At 41.4% G+C, this 18,943-nt stretch overlaps 1 protein-coding gene across 2 annotated transcripts in view; it reads left to right on the top strand.

Moving 5' to 3' along the window:
• Window positions 1-18,943, top strand: part of lrrc69 (leucine rich repeat containing 69) — a 46,837-nt gene that overhangs the window by 17,278 nt on the left and 10,616 nt on the right. Inside the window, exons 3-5 of one of the 2 annotated variants that reach the window (XM_072256850.1) lie at window positions 1,732-1,804; window positions 4,222-4,417; window positions 8,308-8,379. In XM_072256850.1, coding sequence (XP_072112951.1) covers window positions 1,732-1,804; window positions 4,222-4,417; window positions 8,308-8,379 — 341 coding nt within the window. The remainder of the gene's footprint in view (window positions 1-1,731; window positions 1,805-4,221; window positions 4,418-8,307; window positions 8,380-18,943) is intronic. The other variant, XM_072256859.1, reaches the window with a different exon arrangement.

Below are 18,943 nucleotides of genomic sequence, written 5' to 3' on the forward strand. Positions count from 1 at the left end.
GAGTGGTTGAGTGGTGTCACAACAACCTTGCATTCAGCATTAGTAAGACCAAGGAATTGATTGTGAACTTCAAGAAGAGGAAGTCAATGGAACATAAATCAGTCCTCGTTGAAGGATCAACAGTGGGAAGGGTGAGTAATTTCAAGTTCTTGGGTGCCACATCTCTGAAGGTCTATCCTGGGCCCAAGATATTCATGCAAGTACAAAGAGAAGTCAACAGTGGAAATATTAGAAGTTTGAGGAGAGTCGGTATGCCACCAAAGACTTCTACAGAAGTACCGTGGAGAGCATTCTAACTGGTTGCATCACTGTCTGGTATAGAGGGGCGACTGCACAGAATTGGAAAAAGCTGCAGAAAGTTGCAAACTCAGCCAGCTCCATCATAGGACAGCATCGTGGACATCATCAAAAGGTGATGTTTCAAGAAGCTGGCATCCATCATTAAGGACCCTTATCACCCAGGATGTGCCCTCTTCTTATTGCAACCATTAAGGAAGAGGTTAGAAGCCTGAAGACTCTCACTCAACATTTCAGGGACAGGTTCTTCCCCTCCACCATCAGATTTCTGAATGAACAATGAATCCACGTACACTGCCTCACGTAAAAAATAATTACTTATTTAATTTAAATATATACATATCTTGCTGTATTTTATTCTATGATGTATTGCACAGTACTGTGGCTAAAAACAAATTTCACGACATATGCCAGTGATATTAAACCTGATTCTGATTAATTTTGGATATCCTTCAGGTTGTGTGTAAGTGAGATAAGTGTTAGATCACAGTACATTGATTGTGTCTTTAATTTTAGAGACCATATATGAATTGCCACCTTCCAGGTATTTTTCTTACCTTTTATTTGCATGATGGAGTGAATTTGAGCCATTGGAAAAAAGATCTGTTTTTAGATTGGTTAGCACAGGTGGTCATGCTTGTTTCTTTTCTATTAAATTTCTCGCTTTATTTGCATACTTGGCTGTGTTTCTCACATTGGTTTTAAGTATATTAGTAGAACCTGACAAAAATATACAATGCTTTAAATCAGAAGGAAAAATAAATGTGCAAACCCCAGGCGCTTGCCTTTCCTTTGATGCATATTGGTGAGACTGCAGATGATGCAATCTAGAGCAAAAAGCCAACTGCTAGAACAACTCAGTGAGCAGCATCTACGGGAGGAAGGAACTGTTGTCATTTTGGGCTGAGATCCTACATCACGACTAAGCGTAGAGAGTATAATAGAACATAGAAAATGACAACACAATACAGGCCCTTTGGCCCACAACATCATTCTGACCTTTTAACAAATCCAAGATCAATCTAACCTTTCCTTCCCACATGGCCTTCCTTGCTCTTTCATCGATGTGCTTATCTCATAGTCTCTTTCATGTCCCTAACATTTCCGTCTCTATCACTTCACCCAGCTGTGCATTCCATACACTTTATTTTACACTGCAAAGAAAAAACCACTTTTGACTATATACTACTATACTTCCCTCCAATCACCTTAAATGTATGCCCTATTGTTACTTTTAATCCAACTTTGTTTTTTGAGCTAGGTACTAAAAAGCATCAACTTTCTCTTAAATCTCTACTTAAAACTTTCCATACAATGATAATGGAGAAAATTGCTAGAGTAAAGCCAATTGATCCCATGTGTATTTCAATAATGCTATTCTGTACAATTGTTGTTTACTTTCTTTTAAATTCATGCTTTTTTTTGTCATTTCAGGGAGCTTAGAAAAATTAGTTTTCTTGAACCTGAATGACAACAAGCTAACAACTTTGCCTGATGAAATAAACAGGTACTGGAAGTGACATTCTATTATCTTTCTATAGTAGTATCACTCTGCAAACAAGCTGTCTCAATAATGAAACTTTCTCCTTTTTCACAACTGCCTCTCCCATCTATCCTGAAGGTGGATGCTGGCCAGACTATTGTCTAGACTTATTCAAAGCTTTCATACATAACCCCAGATGATGAGCTTTGGTAATTACATGTTGTTCACTTCATCTATCATTTTTATATAGCTATAGTCCATCCTGAAAACGCTACAATTTTATCCTGGGGACCCAAGTCTAATCTTAACCCTTATCATATAATTTACAGCTGTAGCTTAACTAACACAGCAATTACTATAACAAAAACATAGACTTTCTAGCTCAATAGTTACAATATGTTAAATAGTAGGGAATCTGAATAGCGTATGCTTAACCAATTCATGAATATCTAATTAATAAGAGCCTGTGACAATTCATTTTCAGAAAGGCTGACTTTTTTGTATTACTGTTAAGAAACATCAAGCAGCTGATAGGATATCCAGGATAGAAAATAATTCAGCTTTTAGATCTAAACAGGTCATATATTTCGGCATAATTAAATCCCAATTGTGTTGGCGCGTGGCCAAGTGGTTAAGGCGCTCGTCTAGTGATCTGAAGGTCGCTAGTTCGAGCCTTGGTTGAGGCAGTGTGTTGTGTCCTTGAGCAAGGCACTTAACCATACATTGCTCTGCGATGACACCGGTGCCAAGCTGTATGGGTATTGGCATTGGCACCGGTGCCAGCCTAATGCCCTTCCCTCGGACAACATCGGTAGCGTGGAGAGGGGAGTCTTGCAGCATGGGCAACTGCCGGTCTTCCAGACAACCTTTCCCAGGCCTGCGCCTGGAAACCTTGCAAGGCGCAAATCCATGGTCTCACGAGACTAATGGATGCCTATTATTAAATCCCAATACTGCAGAATATCACTTGTTACTTACATGAATTTTGTGAGTACAGTGAGACAGTGAGTACAGGGGACGAATGGACAAGGGAGTTGCATAGGGAGCGATCCCTGCGGAATGCAGGGGGGGGGGTAGGGAAAGATGTGCTTAGTGGTGGGATCCCGTTGGAGGTGGCATTCGCCCCCCCCATCCCTCCCCACTGATCTCCCTCCTGGCACTTATCCATGTAAGCGGAACAAGTGCTACACATGCCCTTACACTTCCTCCCTTACCACCATTCAGGGCCCCAAACAGTCCTTCCAGGTGAGACAACACTTCACCTATGAGTCGGCTGGGGTGATATACTGCGTCCGGTGCTCCCGATGTGGCCTTTTATATATTGGCGAGACCCGAAACAGACTGGGAGACCGCTTTGCTGGATACCTACGCTCTGTCCGCCAGAGAAAGCAGGATCTCCCAGTGGCCACACATTTTAATTCCACATCCCATTCCCATTCTGACATGTCTATCCACGGCCTCCTCTACTGTAAAGATGAAGCCACACTCAGGTTGGAGGAACAACACCTTATATTCCGTCTGGGTAGCCTCCAACCTGATGGCATGAACATTGACTTCTCTAACTTCCGCTAATGCCCCACCTCCCCCTTGTACCCCATCTGTTACTTATTTTTATACAAACATTCTTTCTCTCACTCTCCTTTTTCTCCCTCTGTCCCTCTGAATATACCCCTTGCCCATCCTCTGGGTTCCCCCCCCCCCATCTTTCTTCCCGGACCTCCTGTCCCATGATCCTCTCGTATCCCTTTTGCCTATCACCTGTCCAGCTCTTGGCTCCATCCCTCCCCCTCCTGTCTTCTCCTATCATTTTGGATCTCCCTCTCCCCCTCTCACTTTCAAATCCCTTACTCACTCTTCCTTCAGTTAGTCCTGACGAAGGGTCTCGGCCTGAAACCTCGACTGCACCTCTTCCTAGAGATGCTGCCTGGCCTGCTGCGTTCACCAGCAACTTTTATGTGTGTTGCTTGAATTTCCAGCATCTGCAGAATTCCTGTTGTTAACCTACTCTAGATACTGCCTAGAATTTCCCTTGTGTATAGCCCTCTACTTTTCTAAGCTCCATGTATCTATCTAAGAGGCTCTTAAAAGACCCTATTGTATCTGCTTCCACCACCACTGCTGGCAGTGCATTCCACACACCCACCGCTCTCTGTGTGGAAAAAGTTACCCCTGACATCCCCTCAGTACCTATTTCCAAGCACCTTAAAACTATGCCCCCTCGGTAGCCATTTCAGCCCTGGGAAAAAGCCTCTGGCTATCCTCAGGATCAATGCCCCTCATTATCTTATACACCTCTATCAGGTCACCTCTCATCGTCCGTCGCTTCAAGGAGAAAAGGCCAAGTTCACTCAACTTATTCTCATAGGGTACACCCTCCTATCCAGGCAACGTCCTTGTAAACCTCCTCTACACTCTCTCTCTTCATTGTTTTGTTATTACAGGCTGATGGGACTCCAATATCTTTATGTGAACACTAATCAACTGGAGAGCATTCCGCATAAACTTTGTCTCTTGCAGCAGCTTTGTGAACTGCATTTAGCAAACAATAAACTTAAATCACTTCCACATGACATTGGATATTTGACTAATTTAAAGAAGCTTTCTGTGCCAAGAAACCAAATCCAGGAGCTTCCAGAAGTAAGTTGATGTGATAGAGCCTTAAAATATATGTATACATCTATCTAACATTAATTTCCACAGGAATTTTCATAATTGTCTTTGTGGAATAAGCAGAAAAAGTTTATGTATTAGTTTCCCTAGGTTTGTGTGTATCTCTTGCTGAAATTGTCGAACAACTCTGGTAGCTCTAGTAGAAATTCTACACCATTACATCCATTAGTTTACTTCATTATACCATAGTGGGCGCAACTAGTAGATCTGCTGCTTCATAGCTCCAGTGACCTGGGTTCAGTCTAACCTACACTGCTGTCAATATGTATTTGAAGGTTCTCATTGTAACCACGTGGCTTCGTCCATCATCTCAGAGATATGTAGATGATACGTTACTTGCCCTAGCATGTATAATTAAATATTCTGATCATTTTTTTGGCAGAAAATCTTACGAAAGACAAATAAATGAAGTTGATTTTACTGGGGCTTTTTGAAGCAGAGACTTTGGGCGAACCTGAAAACAATGATATAGAATATCATTACACTCATCTGAGTTGGCAGACAGGGTCTTGAATCGTTGTCTGATTTGAAAGTTGGCAAGCCCCGGCAGAACAGCACTCCTGTAATAATGTCAGTATAGAATATGTACTCTTGTCCTGAGCTGAAGCTTGAACCTTCAAGTAAGGATTCATTCAACTGAGTTAAATAATATGTATAACTTGACATTTTTGTCAGATTCAAAATAAAATAGCAATTAAATATAACCATACTCAGTTGAAATCATTGTAAAAATACCTAATATTTTCAACCTGATTCTGATAGTAACAAAATATTTGGCTCACTCGTTAAGTCCCAGTTAGGCTTTTTGGCTTTGATTGGAGCTGTTCCAAATATATCTGGAATTTGCTATCGTCTCATTTAGAGGTATAAGATGACATTTTTGGTCGACCCTGGTGTTTTAGCTTAATTGTTTGCAAGAGCAAATAGCCTACGTGCCATGAGCTCCATGGTAGCATAGCATGGTGTCTATGCTTGGTTGTGACTGGCCCCTCCCACCAGTGCTGCCCTCCAGTGTTTGATCAGTGGAATCACAAGCTGTATTGCACGTGTGTGTACATTCGTTTGCGGACTGCCGAGAACTGCTTTTTCTTCATAATGGCCCCCATGCACCATCGATTTACAGGATGTGCCACTGAGGGACCTGGGCTATATACTGTGTATATTTTTTGCATGACTGTTTGTTTACTGATATCCTATATGTGGTGTATGTGCTTTATGTTGTGTACATTTTGCACCGGAGAATGCTTTGTTCGGTTGTATTCATGTATGGTTGAATGATAATTGAACTTGAAAATTCAGATATTCTTATATTACTGGAATTGAGAGTGTCCAATATACTTCAATGATATGCCTGTAAGATTAATTTATTCTGACTCTTCTATATGATAACCAATATTTAATGTATGCTAATACGTTTCCCCAGCGCTGTGAGCTCTTGGTGTACTCATTTGGCTTCTTCTTAAAATAACTAGCTATTTATCCTTGATTATATATTCTAGTCATAAACAAACATAAACCAAACTGGTCTATTGTTTTCTGTTTTTTTGTCTCCCTTCCTTCTTGTTTTCTAATCTGCTGGTATCAGCTCAGAACTCAGTGGGTTTCGAAAGACTTCTATCAATGGCTGTAGTACTTCTGCAGCCACTGCCATTAAAACTTGTGGGTGCATGCCATCAAGTCCAGCTGACTTAACCATCTTTATTTCCATTAGATCTTCTAGTACCTAATCTCTTGTGATAGGGAGTTATTTATTTTCAGGTTATTTAACACAGTTTCACCTATTATCTTTGTGATATTTGTGGTGTTCTTGACCATGAAAACTAATGCAAGTATTGGTTTAACTTGTCCCTCATTTTCTCATTTCCCATCATTAATTCCTCGTTCTGCAGTGTTATGGAGTCACATAGAACAGAAGCAGGTCCAACAGCCCACCTTGTCATGCTAACAGTCGAGTTCCTATCCGTCCTATCCCTTCTCTTTGAATCTAATACTGTTTCTCATTTTCCTTGTAATCTACAGTTGAGCCCTCTTTCCTAATTTATTTTATCATCAACTCATTTAATAAAGTTTCACAATCTATCATAGTCAATTTGTGTCTTGTACCTGGGAACCTTTTTTTAATCTTATGCCCCTCTTTACTTCCACTACTTGAAAGATAGCTTTTTAACAAAAAGTTTTTTAAAAGTGCAGATTTGAAACAAAAACAGAAAATGCTGGAGGTCAGCAGCACGATGATGTTATAATCTGAAAATGATCTGTTTTTCTTTCTACAGATACTTCCTCACCTGCTGACTAACTCCAGCATTTTCTCTTGATAAAACACAGACACCCAGATTCTTGTGAACATTAATAGCTTTGCATAATTCAAATAATACTCTGCAATTCCATTCTTCTTATCAAAAGTACAGTATGTATTTTCATATTTTCTCTCATTATTATTTACTTTTTCCCCCTATTGTCTAACTTGTCTATGTCTATTAGCAGATTCTTGGTGTCCTCCTCACAGATTACTCTCTCAACTTTCTTTGTATTTTTGTCAAATCCCCATGTATTTCACTGGGTCCCGTCATTAAACCTTTTCATGTAGACTGTTAATAAATTTCTAAGTTGGAAATGACCAGAGAAAGCAAGATCTCCCAGTGGCCACACATTTTAATTCTACGTCCCATTCCCATTCTGACATGTCTATCCACGGCCTCCTCTACTGTCAAGATGAAGCCACACTCAGGTTGGAGGAACAACACCTTATATTCCGCCTGGGTAGCCTCCAACGTGATGGCATGAGCACTGACTTCTCTAACTTCTGTTAATGCCCCTCCTCCCCTTCACACCCCATCCCTTATTTATTTATTTAATAAATAATTTTTTTAATTTCCCCCCTTTTTTTTCCTTTCTCTCTTCTCCCTCTGTCCCTCTCACTATAACTCCTTGCCTGCTCTCCACTCTCCAGGCTCCCCTCCCCCCTTCTCTTTCTCCCCAGGCTTCCCATCCCATGATCCTCTCCCTTCTCCAGCTCTTAGATACACCCCTCCCCTCCTGTCTTCTATCATTTTGGATCTCCCCCTCCCCCTCCCACTTTCAAATCTCTTACTATCTCTTCTTTCAGTTCGTACTGACGAAGGGTCCCGACCCAAAACGTCGGCTGTACCTCTTCCTATAGATGCTGCTTGGCCTGCTGCGTTCACCAGAATTTTTTGTGTGTGTTCCTTGAATTTCCAGCATCTGCAGATTTCTTTGTGTTTGAGTTTATCCCTTTCATTGTTTTCATTTTGTAACACATCTTCATCATATCATTATTCGATCATATGAACCATTTTATGTGACACTTTACTGGATGCCTCTTGTAAATCCAAATCCACCTCCTGGCTCAACTTTATCCTGCTATTTATAACTTTGAGAAAATCTAAAGTTATTGTAAGGAACTGTCTCTCATAAAATTGTGCTAATCATAAGTGCTTTGTTATCAATTTTTAAAACTGAGCTAACTGCCTCGTTCCTGTTATCTTCCCCCTCCTTTCTTGAAATGCAGTGTTACTTTTAATTTCTACTCTGCTAGAAACTTTTCCTTCTATCAAATTTTGCAAGGTAACAACCAATTTATCTATATATCTTTAGCCACCTCTTTTATTTATATTAAAAAAGACAAATCATCGCAGCTCAATAAAATAGTTAAATCACATGGAGGATTTTTTTACACTAAAATGTTTTAACTATGAAACTAGAGTTTTAACTAAAATTGAATCTCTAAACTATTAAATTATTTACTGTAACTAATTGCACTGAGAAAGTACTGTTGCTTATAAAGGGAAAAGGAGAGACTAACATATGAGTATTTTTGTTTTGTGTTAATTCTCCAGGAATTATGTATTCTAAAGAAGCTAAAAGTTCTAGATGTGGCTGGAAATCGGTTAAATATTTTTCCAGCAGGGGTAAGCTCCATTCTCAAAGTTATAATTCATTGAGATACTTTGTTTTCCATATTTTCATTTTTCCTTATAGTATCACCTGAAACAATCTCAGCAGGTAGTGTTGATGCCTCACAGCTCCAGTGACTTGAGTTGGTTGTAGAGATGGCACAATCTTTTGAAGGTTTTCCTTTGGCTACTCTGGTTTATTTCCACATCTCAAAAACAAGTTGGTTGATCAGTTAATTGATCGCTTTAAATTGTCCCTTTAGAATTGAGGGAAGTTGATGGCAATGTGGGAAGAATTTTAAAAAGTGGTTAGCGTAGGGTTACTTTAAAAGGGTGCTCGATGATTCTGCAGACTCGGTGAATTGAAGGGCCAGCACTGTGTGATTCTGTCAATCATAAATAGCTATTATCCCCAATTTACTTTAAACATTTTTTTCTTTTTTTGTTGAATTAATTCTAATTACATAACAGTTTTGACACAGCTGGCTCAAAACTACTATGATAAGATGGACTCTTGACCTCATAATCTACTTTGTTATGTCCTTGCACCTTATTGTTTGTGCCTTGGGGATGGCCAGGAAGGATTTCTGAGACAATACTGTATGTAGGTGAGCCAAATGGAAGAAAGGCCAGACTGGATCTAGTACTGGGCAATGAACCTGGTCAGGTGATAGATCTCACAGTGGGTAAGCATTTTGTAGACAGTCACTACAGCTCCCTCACTTTTATTATAGTCTTGGACAGGGATAGGAGCAAACAGTATCAAAAAGTATTTAAAAGGGGTAGGGTGGATTCTCACTGTCCAAAAGAGTAATAGGAAAAGATTGGAGAGTGGCAAACGTTATTCCTTTGTTCAAGAAAGATAATAAGGATAATCGTGTAAAATAAAGACCATTGATTCTTATGACAATGCTGGGCAAACTATTGGAGAGGATTCTTAGAGTCAGGGTTTATGAACATTTGGAGAAGCATAGTCTGATAGAGTTTGCCAGCATGACATTGTGAGGAGCAGGTCGTGCCTCACGAGCCTAATCAAATTCTTTGTGGAAGTGACAAAACAAATTGTTGAAGGTAGAGCAGTGGATGTGAGGTATATTGATTTTAGTAAGGCTTTCAGCAAGGTTTCCCATCATTGGCTAACTCAGGAAGCCATTGGATCCAGGGAAACTTGGTGTTGGTATTAGATTGGTTTGTCCACAGAAGGCAGAGGGTAGTAGTAGATGAGATGTATTCTGCCTGGAGTGCGGTGATCAGCGGTGTTCTGCAGGAATCTGCTCTTTCAGATCTTTGTAAATCACTTGGATAAGGAAGTGGAAGTGTGGGTTAGTATGAATGCAGATGACATGAAGGTTGGTGGTGGTATGGATAGTGGAGAAGGTATTCTTAGGACATTGATAGGATGAGGTGCTGGGCTGAGAAATGATAGATAGATGCGCTGCCTGTGGTGATGGTAGGGACAGATACGTTATGGACATTTAAGAGACTTTTCAATAGGCATTTAGATGAATGAAAATGGACAACTATGTGAGAAGGAAGAGTTAAGTTGATCTTCATGTAGGTTAACAGATTGGGACAAAATCGTAGGCTGAAGGACCTGTATTGAACCTTCTTGACAAAACCTCCATGCAGGACCTCATCAAAGGCCTTGCCTTCAACTTTCCTGGTAACCTCCTCAAAAACAAACTGTAAGATTGGTTAGACATGGCCTACCGTGCACAAAGCCATGTTGACTATCTCTCATCAGTAGCTATCTATTCAAATACTTATCTACCTGGTCCCTTAGAACACCTTCCAATAACTCACTCACTACTGATATCAGGCTCAACAACCTATCATTTCCTGGCTTATTCCAAGAACCTTTCTTGAACAACAATATTAGCCATCCAACGATCCTCTGGCATCTCGCCTGTGGCTAAGGACGTTTTAAATATCTCTGCTACGGCCCTTGCAATTTCTGCATTCGCCTCCCACAAAGTCCGAGGGAACACCTTGGCTGGCCCGTGGGATTTTTCCAGTCTTTGGTTCATGACAGCAAACACTTCCTCCTCTGTAATCTGTATTGGTCCATGATTACTGCTACTTTGCCTCACTTGATTCTGTGAACATCTCCCGAGTGAATACAGATACAAAAATTCCATTTAAGATCTTCTCTACCTCGTTCGTCTATATGCATAGATGACCACTCTGATCTTCCAGAAACCCTATTTTGCTCTTTACTATCCCTTTGCTCTTATTATATCTGTAGAAACCCTTAGGGTTTTTCTTCACTTTGCCAGAACAACCTCATGCCTTCTTTTAGCCCTCCAGATTTCTTGGTTAAGTGTTCTCTTGCATTATTATACTCCCCAACTACCTCATTTGCTTCTTCCTGCCTATACCTGCTGTGCACTTCCTTTTTCTTAACCAGGGCCTCTATCTCCTGAAAACTAAGGTTTTCGAAACTTGTTTATTCTAACAGGAATATACAAACTCTACTCTCAAAATTTCTCTTTTGAAGGCCTCTGCCTTATCAATTGCACCTTTGCAAGAAAACAACCTGTCTCAATCCACATTTGCCAGATCCTTTCTGATACATTCAAAATTGGCTTATCTCCAATTTAGAATCTCAACCCGAGGAGCTGACCTATCCTTCACCGTAATAGTCTTGAAAGGAATGGCATTATGATGACTAGATGCAGTGTTCCTGAACTTACGTCATCTTCCTGTCTTATTCCCTAACAAGAGATCTAGTATCGCACTCTCTCTACTTGGGACTCTATGTACTGACTAAGGAAACTTTCTTGAACACATTTAACAAACTCTATTCCATCCAGCCCCTTAACAGTATGAAAGTCACAGTCAATATGTAGAAAGTTAAAATCTGCTGTTAACCCTGTAACAGTCTGCACTCTCCCTGCAAGCTTGTTCCTCTAAATCCCACTGACATTTGGGAGATCTATAATATAATCCAATTAACATGGTCATCCCTTTCTTATTCCTCAGTTTCACCCATATAGCCTTAGTATATGAGCCCTCCATTCTGTCCTGTCTAAGCACTTCTGTGATATTTTCCCTGATTAGTAATGCCACCCCTTCTCCTTTAATCCCTTCCGCTCTATCACATTTAAAACAACAGAACCCTGCAACACTGAGCTGCCAGTCGTGCTACTGCTGTAACCAAGTCTCACTAATGGCTACGGTGTCATAATTTTTATGTGCTGATCCATGCCCTAAGCTCACCTGCCTTCCTTTGAAACACTCTGGTTCTGTGGGCTGTGTAAGTCTAGGGAAGACAATCTCTGGCCCCACCAAACGGGTGAGATTGAGGTGTGAGCCCACCCCGGAACCCCCGTTTGTGTGGATGCTGCGTGATTCGTTATCCTGTTGCAATTCAGTACCATGAAATAACGGACAATACACTGCATACAACTAAATTATTTAGTTTTATAGTTCTTAGTTTCACTGCAAGGTTAGTGAAGAAAAAGCAAAAAAAGAAAAGGGCCCAATTTAATGAAACAGTCTATTGTGAACAAGTTGGAGGTCATGGTTTCCCCTTTTCTGATCCTCTTTCGATCTCCCTGGCCCTCGTCGGATCATGGCTCTGTTCCAGGTTGAGTCCTATGACCTCTTCTGTCCAGCAACTTCTCTCTTCATCTCCTGCTGAACAAAAGACCCAAATCACACCGGTATCAGGCACACAGCACAAAACACACTCCCGTCATTGGACGGCTCACATTCTAACGCACCTGTTATCTCTAACCATAACCCAAACACTACTTCTACAGAAAGACCATTACATTAGCAGTGAAACCTTTCCTAGGGTGTTACACCTATAATACCCCTTGCATTGAAGTATACACAACTCAGAATATTGTCCCACCCATGCTCAACCTTTCAATTGCCAACTTTGTATGTAGGCTTATCAACATCTTTCCCCACAACCACTCCACTATCTGCTCTGGCGCTCTGGTTCCCATCTGCCTGTAACTCTAGTTTAACCCTCCCGTGCTGTACTAGCTAACCTTCCTGCAAGGATGTTAGCCCCTTCATTTCCAATGTAAACCATCCCTTCTGTACAGGTCCCATCTTCCCTGGTAAAAAACGCAATGATCCAAAGAACTGAAGCCCTCCCTCCTGCACCATCCCCTTAGCCCCATTTTAAACTGTATGATCTTCTTATTTTTGACCTCAGATACACAGTACCAGTTATTCTGCAATGGAAATAATGAGGCATAGATAATTGCAATATACTTATCACCACCAGTACATTTATTGTTCTCTTGCAAGATAAAGGGATGCACAATTGCTGGAAGCAGTAACAGTCAATTCCATATCCATTGTCTCAGCAGACAGGAGAGGTAGCTGCCATGCAATGATTTGTTAGCTGTTGTTTTGTGCGGGATGAGCTGTTTTGTATTATTTGACAGTTTAATGTCCTATTTCTAGGTAACTACTATTTATTCTAGTTTTACTGACAAATCAATCTAGCTCACTAGTTTCGCTTGCAGCAGTGCAGAGATTATTGCAAGTGATAATATTCACATATCTAACCATCCTCAAATCCCACTTCTCTCTCATCCACAATATCTTTTGACTGGATTGGTAAAATGCAGATTGGTTAATTGTGCATCTCTTATTGCCCTCTTCCCCACACAATAACTGTAGCCTTAGAAATTTCTGCTTTCACCTAGCCAAGAAATCCACCCACACTAATCCGAGATCATAAAGTGATGAAGAAGAAGATGCCACTAGTTCCGATATTATGTGTACTGTAGATGGTAATTTAAAAATGAAATCTGTTTGTGGTAAATAATAAGGCGTGAATGATGGCTAGCCAGACAGAGTGGGATAAGAACATTGTAAGCCAGCTTCTGAGAACTCAGATAAATGTTTTGATAGGATTTCGTACAACTGAACTGTGACATACACAAAAAGACTCTTGGCATTTATAGGTCTACCTGAAAGCCTGTGTAAAATATGAAGGAACATGCATGGGAGTTCAAACCCAGTTACAATCTGTGTAAAGAAATTTCTCCTTATCTAACTTCTATGTGGTTGACATGAAACTTTATCCTCAAGGCTAGAATCTTTGACTAATCTGTCCCTGGGCATCTTCCTTTCCAAATTGACTCAACATCTCTTGTCTCATCAGGATCACCTGATTCTTCCAATCAGCAGGATCTCCTCTAATCAGTTTAGACCAAACTTGCTCAGTGCAGTTCTTCATAGGGCAGCTTCGTCATTCTAGGAAGCAATTAATTTGTCTTGCAACTACAATAAGCCAAATATTCTTTTTTTTAGGCATAGAGACCAGAACTGCCTGTAGTACTCAAAATGTGTTTCACAATGGTACTGCACAATCTCTGCAAGACTTCCTTGTACTTCAATCTTCCAACAGACTAACTTGTGCTGTTTTTTAATCATTTGAATACGTAGTTTTTATACTGCTGTAAATCATTTAGAATCTTCATCAAACAGAAGCCCCAGATGAAACATGAATTCGTAACCTACTGAGGGCCAGATCAATGGCATTCAAGTCCGATGACCAAGAAAGTTACATGAGGTTCAGGTCCAATCTCCAGAGAACCACTTCGTAGGTGAAATGTCAATTCTGGATGAAACCTGAATGAAGGATGCTTGACAGTTATGGCAGGGCTTGAATACTATCACCAGTTATAAAGTTAAGTCAGGAGACATAGGTGACAGCAGGGCTTCACTTCTAGATGAGCTCAATGCCTTGTATGCTCAGTTTGACCATGAAAACATGGAGGACCCAGCATGAACTCCCACAGCTTACAATGATCCTGTGATTTTAGTCTCTGAGGCTGATGTGCGAGCAGCCTTCAGGAGGGTGAACCCATGAAAGCATCTGGCCCAGATGGGGGTACCTGGCCAAGTACTAAAGACCTGTGCTGATCAACTGGCTGGAGTGTTCACGGAGATCTTTAACCACTTGCTTCAGCAGACTGAGGTACCCACCTATTTCAAGCAGGCATCAATTATACCAGTGCTTAGGAAGAACATGGTGACCTGCTTCAATCACTAATGTGCTCTAGCACCTACATCCACAGTGATGAAGTGTTTTGAGAGGTTGTTGAAACATATCAACTCTTGCCTGAGAAGCATCTTGGATCCGCCCCAATTTGCCTACCAGAGCAACAGATCCTCAGCAGATACATCTCACTGGCTCTTCACTCAACCCTGAAACATCTAGACAACAAAAATGCATACATCAGGATGCTCTTTATCGACTACAGCTCAGCATTCAACACCATCATCATCTCAAGACTAATCAATAAGCTCCATAACCTTGTCCTCAATAGCTCGTTGTACAATTGGATCCTGGATTTCCTCACTTGCAGATGCCAGTCGGTGCAGATGTGCTTTATCCCCTGCTCTACTTGCTTTACACTTGTGACTGTGTGGTTAAACGCAGCTCCAATGCTATATTCAAGTTTGTTGGCGTCATCACTGACATAGGCCAAATTAACAGTGGTGATGAATCATCATGTAGGAGGGACATTGAAAATCTGGCTGAGTGGTGTTGTAGCAACAACCTCTTACTCAATGTCAGCAAGGCCAAGGAGCTGGTTATTGACTTCAGGAGAAGGAAATCAAAGGTCTCATTGAAGGGTTAGAGGTGGAGAGGGTCAGTAACTTTAAATTCCTCGGTGTAACTAGGTGGACCTGCCCTGGGCCTAGTATGTAAGTACAATTATGAAGAAAGCATGGCAGTGCTTCTACTTAGGAGTTTGTGAGGAATTGGCATGACATCTCCAACTTTGAGAAACATCAATAGGTGTGTAGTTGAGAGTATATTGACTGTCGGAATCACAGCCTGGTATGGAAACACCAATCGGCTTGAACAGAAAATCCTACGAAATGTAGTGAATATAGCCCAGTCCATCACAGGTAAAGCTCTCTCCACCATTGAGCACATCTGCACAAAACGCTGTTGCAGGAAAGCAGCATCCATCATCAGGGATCCCCACCACCCAGGTTATGCTCTCTTCTCACTGATGTCATTAGGAAGAAGTTACAGGAGCCTCAGGACTTGCACCACCAGGTTCAGGAACATTACCTCTCAACCATCCAGCTCTTGAACCAGAGGAGGTATCTTCACTCAAGTTCACTTGCCCCATCATTGGAATGTTCCCACAACTTATGAACTCATTTTCAAGGACTGTTCATCTCATGTTTTCAATATTTGCTTATTTATTTATTAATTATTATTTTCTTTTGCATTTGCACTGCTGGTCTTTTGCACGCTGGTTGAACATCCAAGTGGGTGCGGTCTTTAATTGATTCTGTTATGGTTATTATTCTGTGGATTTATTGAGTATGCCCATAAGATAGTGAATCTCAAGGTTGTTAATGGTGACATATATGTACTTGGATCACTTTGAACTTTGGTACATAATTTTATATGTTTTCCACAACGTTCTCTGTTTGCCATTTCTTTCATTCGATTTACTTGTTCAAATCCCTTTCCATACTCTCTGCTACTACTTCCAAGTTCAGTTTCTCCACTAATTTTGCTAATTATATCTGCAGTAGAAGCACAAACATCCACCAAGCCATCTTAATTACTACCAGTCTAATTCTGGGTCCCTGTGTTCAAGAAGGCTTTGAGGATATCCTGCCATTTCCCCTGACAGAATTTGATATTACCATGGCACCTCCCTGTAGCTCTGTGGAATTGGCTATTCTCTCATTGGATGACAGTATTTTTAATCCATCACTGATGTTTTGCTGGCACCCTTGCAATTACCTGTCAGCATGTGAGCTCAGATTTTTGGTACTGATAATGATGCAGCTGCTTCATCACAATCTCAAACATTTTTCCACCAGCTTTGGGAAAACAAATTTGGGAAATACTGGTTGGAAACAATGTGTCAAGAAAAATGTGGGAGAAAGGCAGTCAGGTATGCATACATACAGGAGCACCGAATGCAATAAATGACTCACAACAGTTCTTTGGGGTTATCTATTGCATTCCGGTGCTCCCGATGCGGCCTTCTCTACATTGGTGAAACCTGACGCAGATTGGGGGACCGCTTCGTCGAGCACCTCCGCTCTGTTCGCCACAACAGCCAGGATCTCCTGGTTGCCACTCACTTCAACTCTGCTTCCCACTCCCATTCGGATATGTCCATACATGGCTTCCTCTACTGCCATGATGAGGCTAAACTCAGGTTGGAGGAGCAACACCTCATATACTGTCTAGGTAGTCTCCAGCCCCTTGGTATGAACATTGAATTCTCCAACTTCTGGTAATTCCCTCCCCCTCCCTTCCCCTATCCCTATTTCAGTCTGCCCCCTCCCCCTGCTACCTACTACCTCCCTCACGGTTCCGCCTCCTTCTACTACCCATTGTGCTTTCCCCTATTCCTTCTTCACCTTTCCTGCCTATCACCTCCCTGCTACCCCTCCCCTACCCCTTTATCTTTCCCCTTACTGGTTTTTCACCTGGAACCTACCAGCCTTCTCCTTCCCACCCTCCCCCCATCTCCTTTATAGGGCCTCTGCCCTTTCCCTCTACAGTCCTGACGAAGGGTTCTGACCCAAAACGTTGACTGATCGTTTCCACGGATGCTGCCCGACCTGCTGAGTTCCTCCAGCGTGTTGTGAGTGTTGGGTAACCCTAGGTAATTTCGAAGGTAAGGACATGTTCAGCACAGCTTTGTGGGCCGAAGGGCCTGTATTGTGCTGTAGGTTTTCTATGTTTCTAAAATAGTATGCAGCATGAGCCCTCCTAATAATTTTTTGTGCTTACATGTCTACATTAGTGTTTATGTACCAGGACTCCAAGATTAATTTGCATGTAGCATTTTGCAGTATCAGTTTATTTAAATAATTTATTTTTCCTTTCTTCCTTCCAAAATGCATCAATTTACATAATCTCACAATACCTACTTATCTATAACACCTCACTAGTTAACAACCTGAAAATGGCTCTGTTGATCCTGATTCTTTGTCTTTCTGTCCATGCCATGTTACCCACAACACTGTTTGCCTTTGTTTTGTAACTCTCTAACTGACACCTTGTTGAATGTTTTCTGGAAATTCAGAAAGAACACTTCTACTGGTTCCCCTTTATCCACCCAGTTTGTTAGAATACATTGTCAAAGAACTCTTGCAAGTTTGTCAGACATGATTTTCATTTCAGAAAACCATGTTGATTCTTCTTCACTATCTTAACATCTTATGTCTTTCCTCCTCTTTGTAGGCAGTACTTAAGAATTTGCCTCCACTCCATTTTTGTAGGTTCTGAGGTGGCAAATAGGGAACTGCAAATTCGGCAACAGATAGTGGCTGACAAGGGTTTGGTTATGTAAACACGAGGAAATCTGCAGATGCTGGAATTTCAAACAACACACATAAAAAAAGATTGCTGGTGAATGCAGCAGGCCAGGCAGCATCTATAGGAAGAGGTACAGTCGATGTTTCGGGCTGAGACCCTTCGTCTGGACTAACTGAAAGAAGAGATAGCAAGAGATTTGAAAGTGGAGGGGTGGAGGTGGAGATCCAAAATGATAGGAGAAGACAGGAGGGGGAGGGATGGAGTTAAGAGCTGGAAAGTTGATTGGCAAAAGGGATATGAGAGGGTCATGGGATGGGAAGCCCAGGGAGAAAGAAAGTGGGGGGGGGGGGGGAAGCCCAAAGTATGGACACGGAGTATAGTGAGAGGGACAGAGGAAGGAAAACAAGAGAGAAAGAAAAAACATAATAAATAAATAAATAACGGATGGGGTACGAAGCGGAGGTGGGGCATTAACAGAAGTTAGAGAAGTCAATATTCATGTCATCAGGTTGGAGGCTACCCAGCCGGAAAATAAAGATGTTGTTCCTCCAACCTGAGTGTGGTTTCATCTTGACAGTAAAGGAGGCCGTGAATAGACATATCAGAATGGGAATGGGACGTGGAATTAAAATGTGTGGCCACTGGGAGATCCTGCTTTCCTCTAGTGGACAGAGCGTAGGTGTTCAGCGAAACGGTCTCCCAGCCTGTGTCAGGTCTCGCCAATATATAGAACGCCGCATTGGGAGCACTGGACACAGTAAATCACCCCAGCCAACTCACCCCAGCCAACTCACAGGTGAAGTGTCGCCTCACCTGGAAGGACTGTCTGGGGCCCTGAATGGTGGTTTATGTAATTTGTGAGGTACTGTATTCTTTCTGCAACTTACACAAAGTTACTGATACATGACTTCAGTACGACCAGACTTGTACGGCCAGATTTGGAAACAGCTTCTTTCCAACTGTGATAAGACTGCTGAACGGATCCTGACCTGGATCTGGGCCATACCCTCCAAATATCCGAACCTCCCTCTCAGTTTTTTTGCACTATCTTACTTTCTATTTTTCTATTTTCTATTTATGATTTATAATTTAAATTTTTAATATTTACTATCGATTTGTAATCCAGGGAGCGGGAAGCGCAGAATCAAATATCGCTGTGAGGATTGTACGTTCTAGTATCAATTGTTTGGTGACAAAGTATAAAGTATAAGTATAAAGTAACCCTTTTTTTATTATGGTAGGAAGAAACAGGGTCTAGAATGCCAAGCTTCTTTCCTGCTCATGAAACTGCAGTAA

This window comes from Mobula birostris, chromosome 1 (assembly GCF_030028105.1).
Source record: "Mobula birostris isolate sMobBir1 chromosome 1, sMobBir1.hap1, whole genome shotgun sequence".
NCBI classification, from domain to species: Eukaryota; Metazoa; Chordata; class Chondrichthyes; order Myliobatiformes; family Myliobatidae; genus Mobula; species Mobula birostris.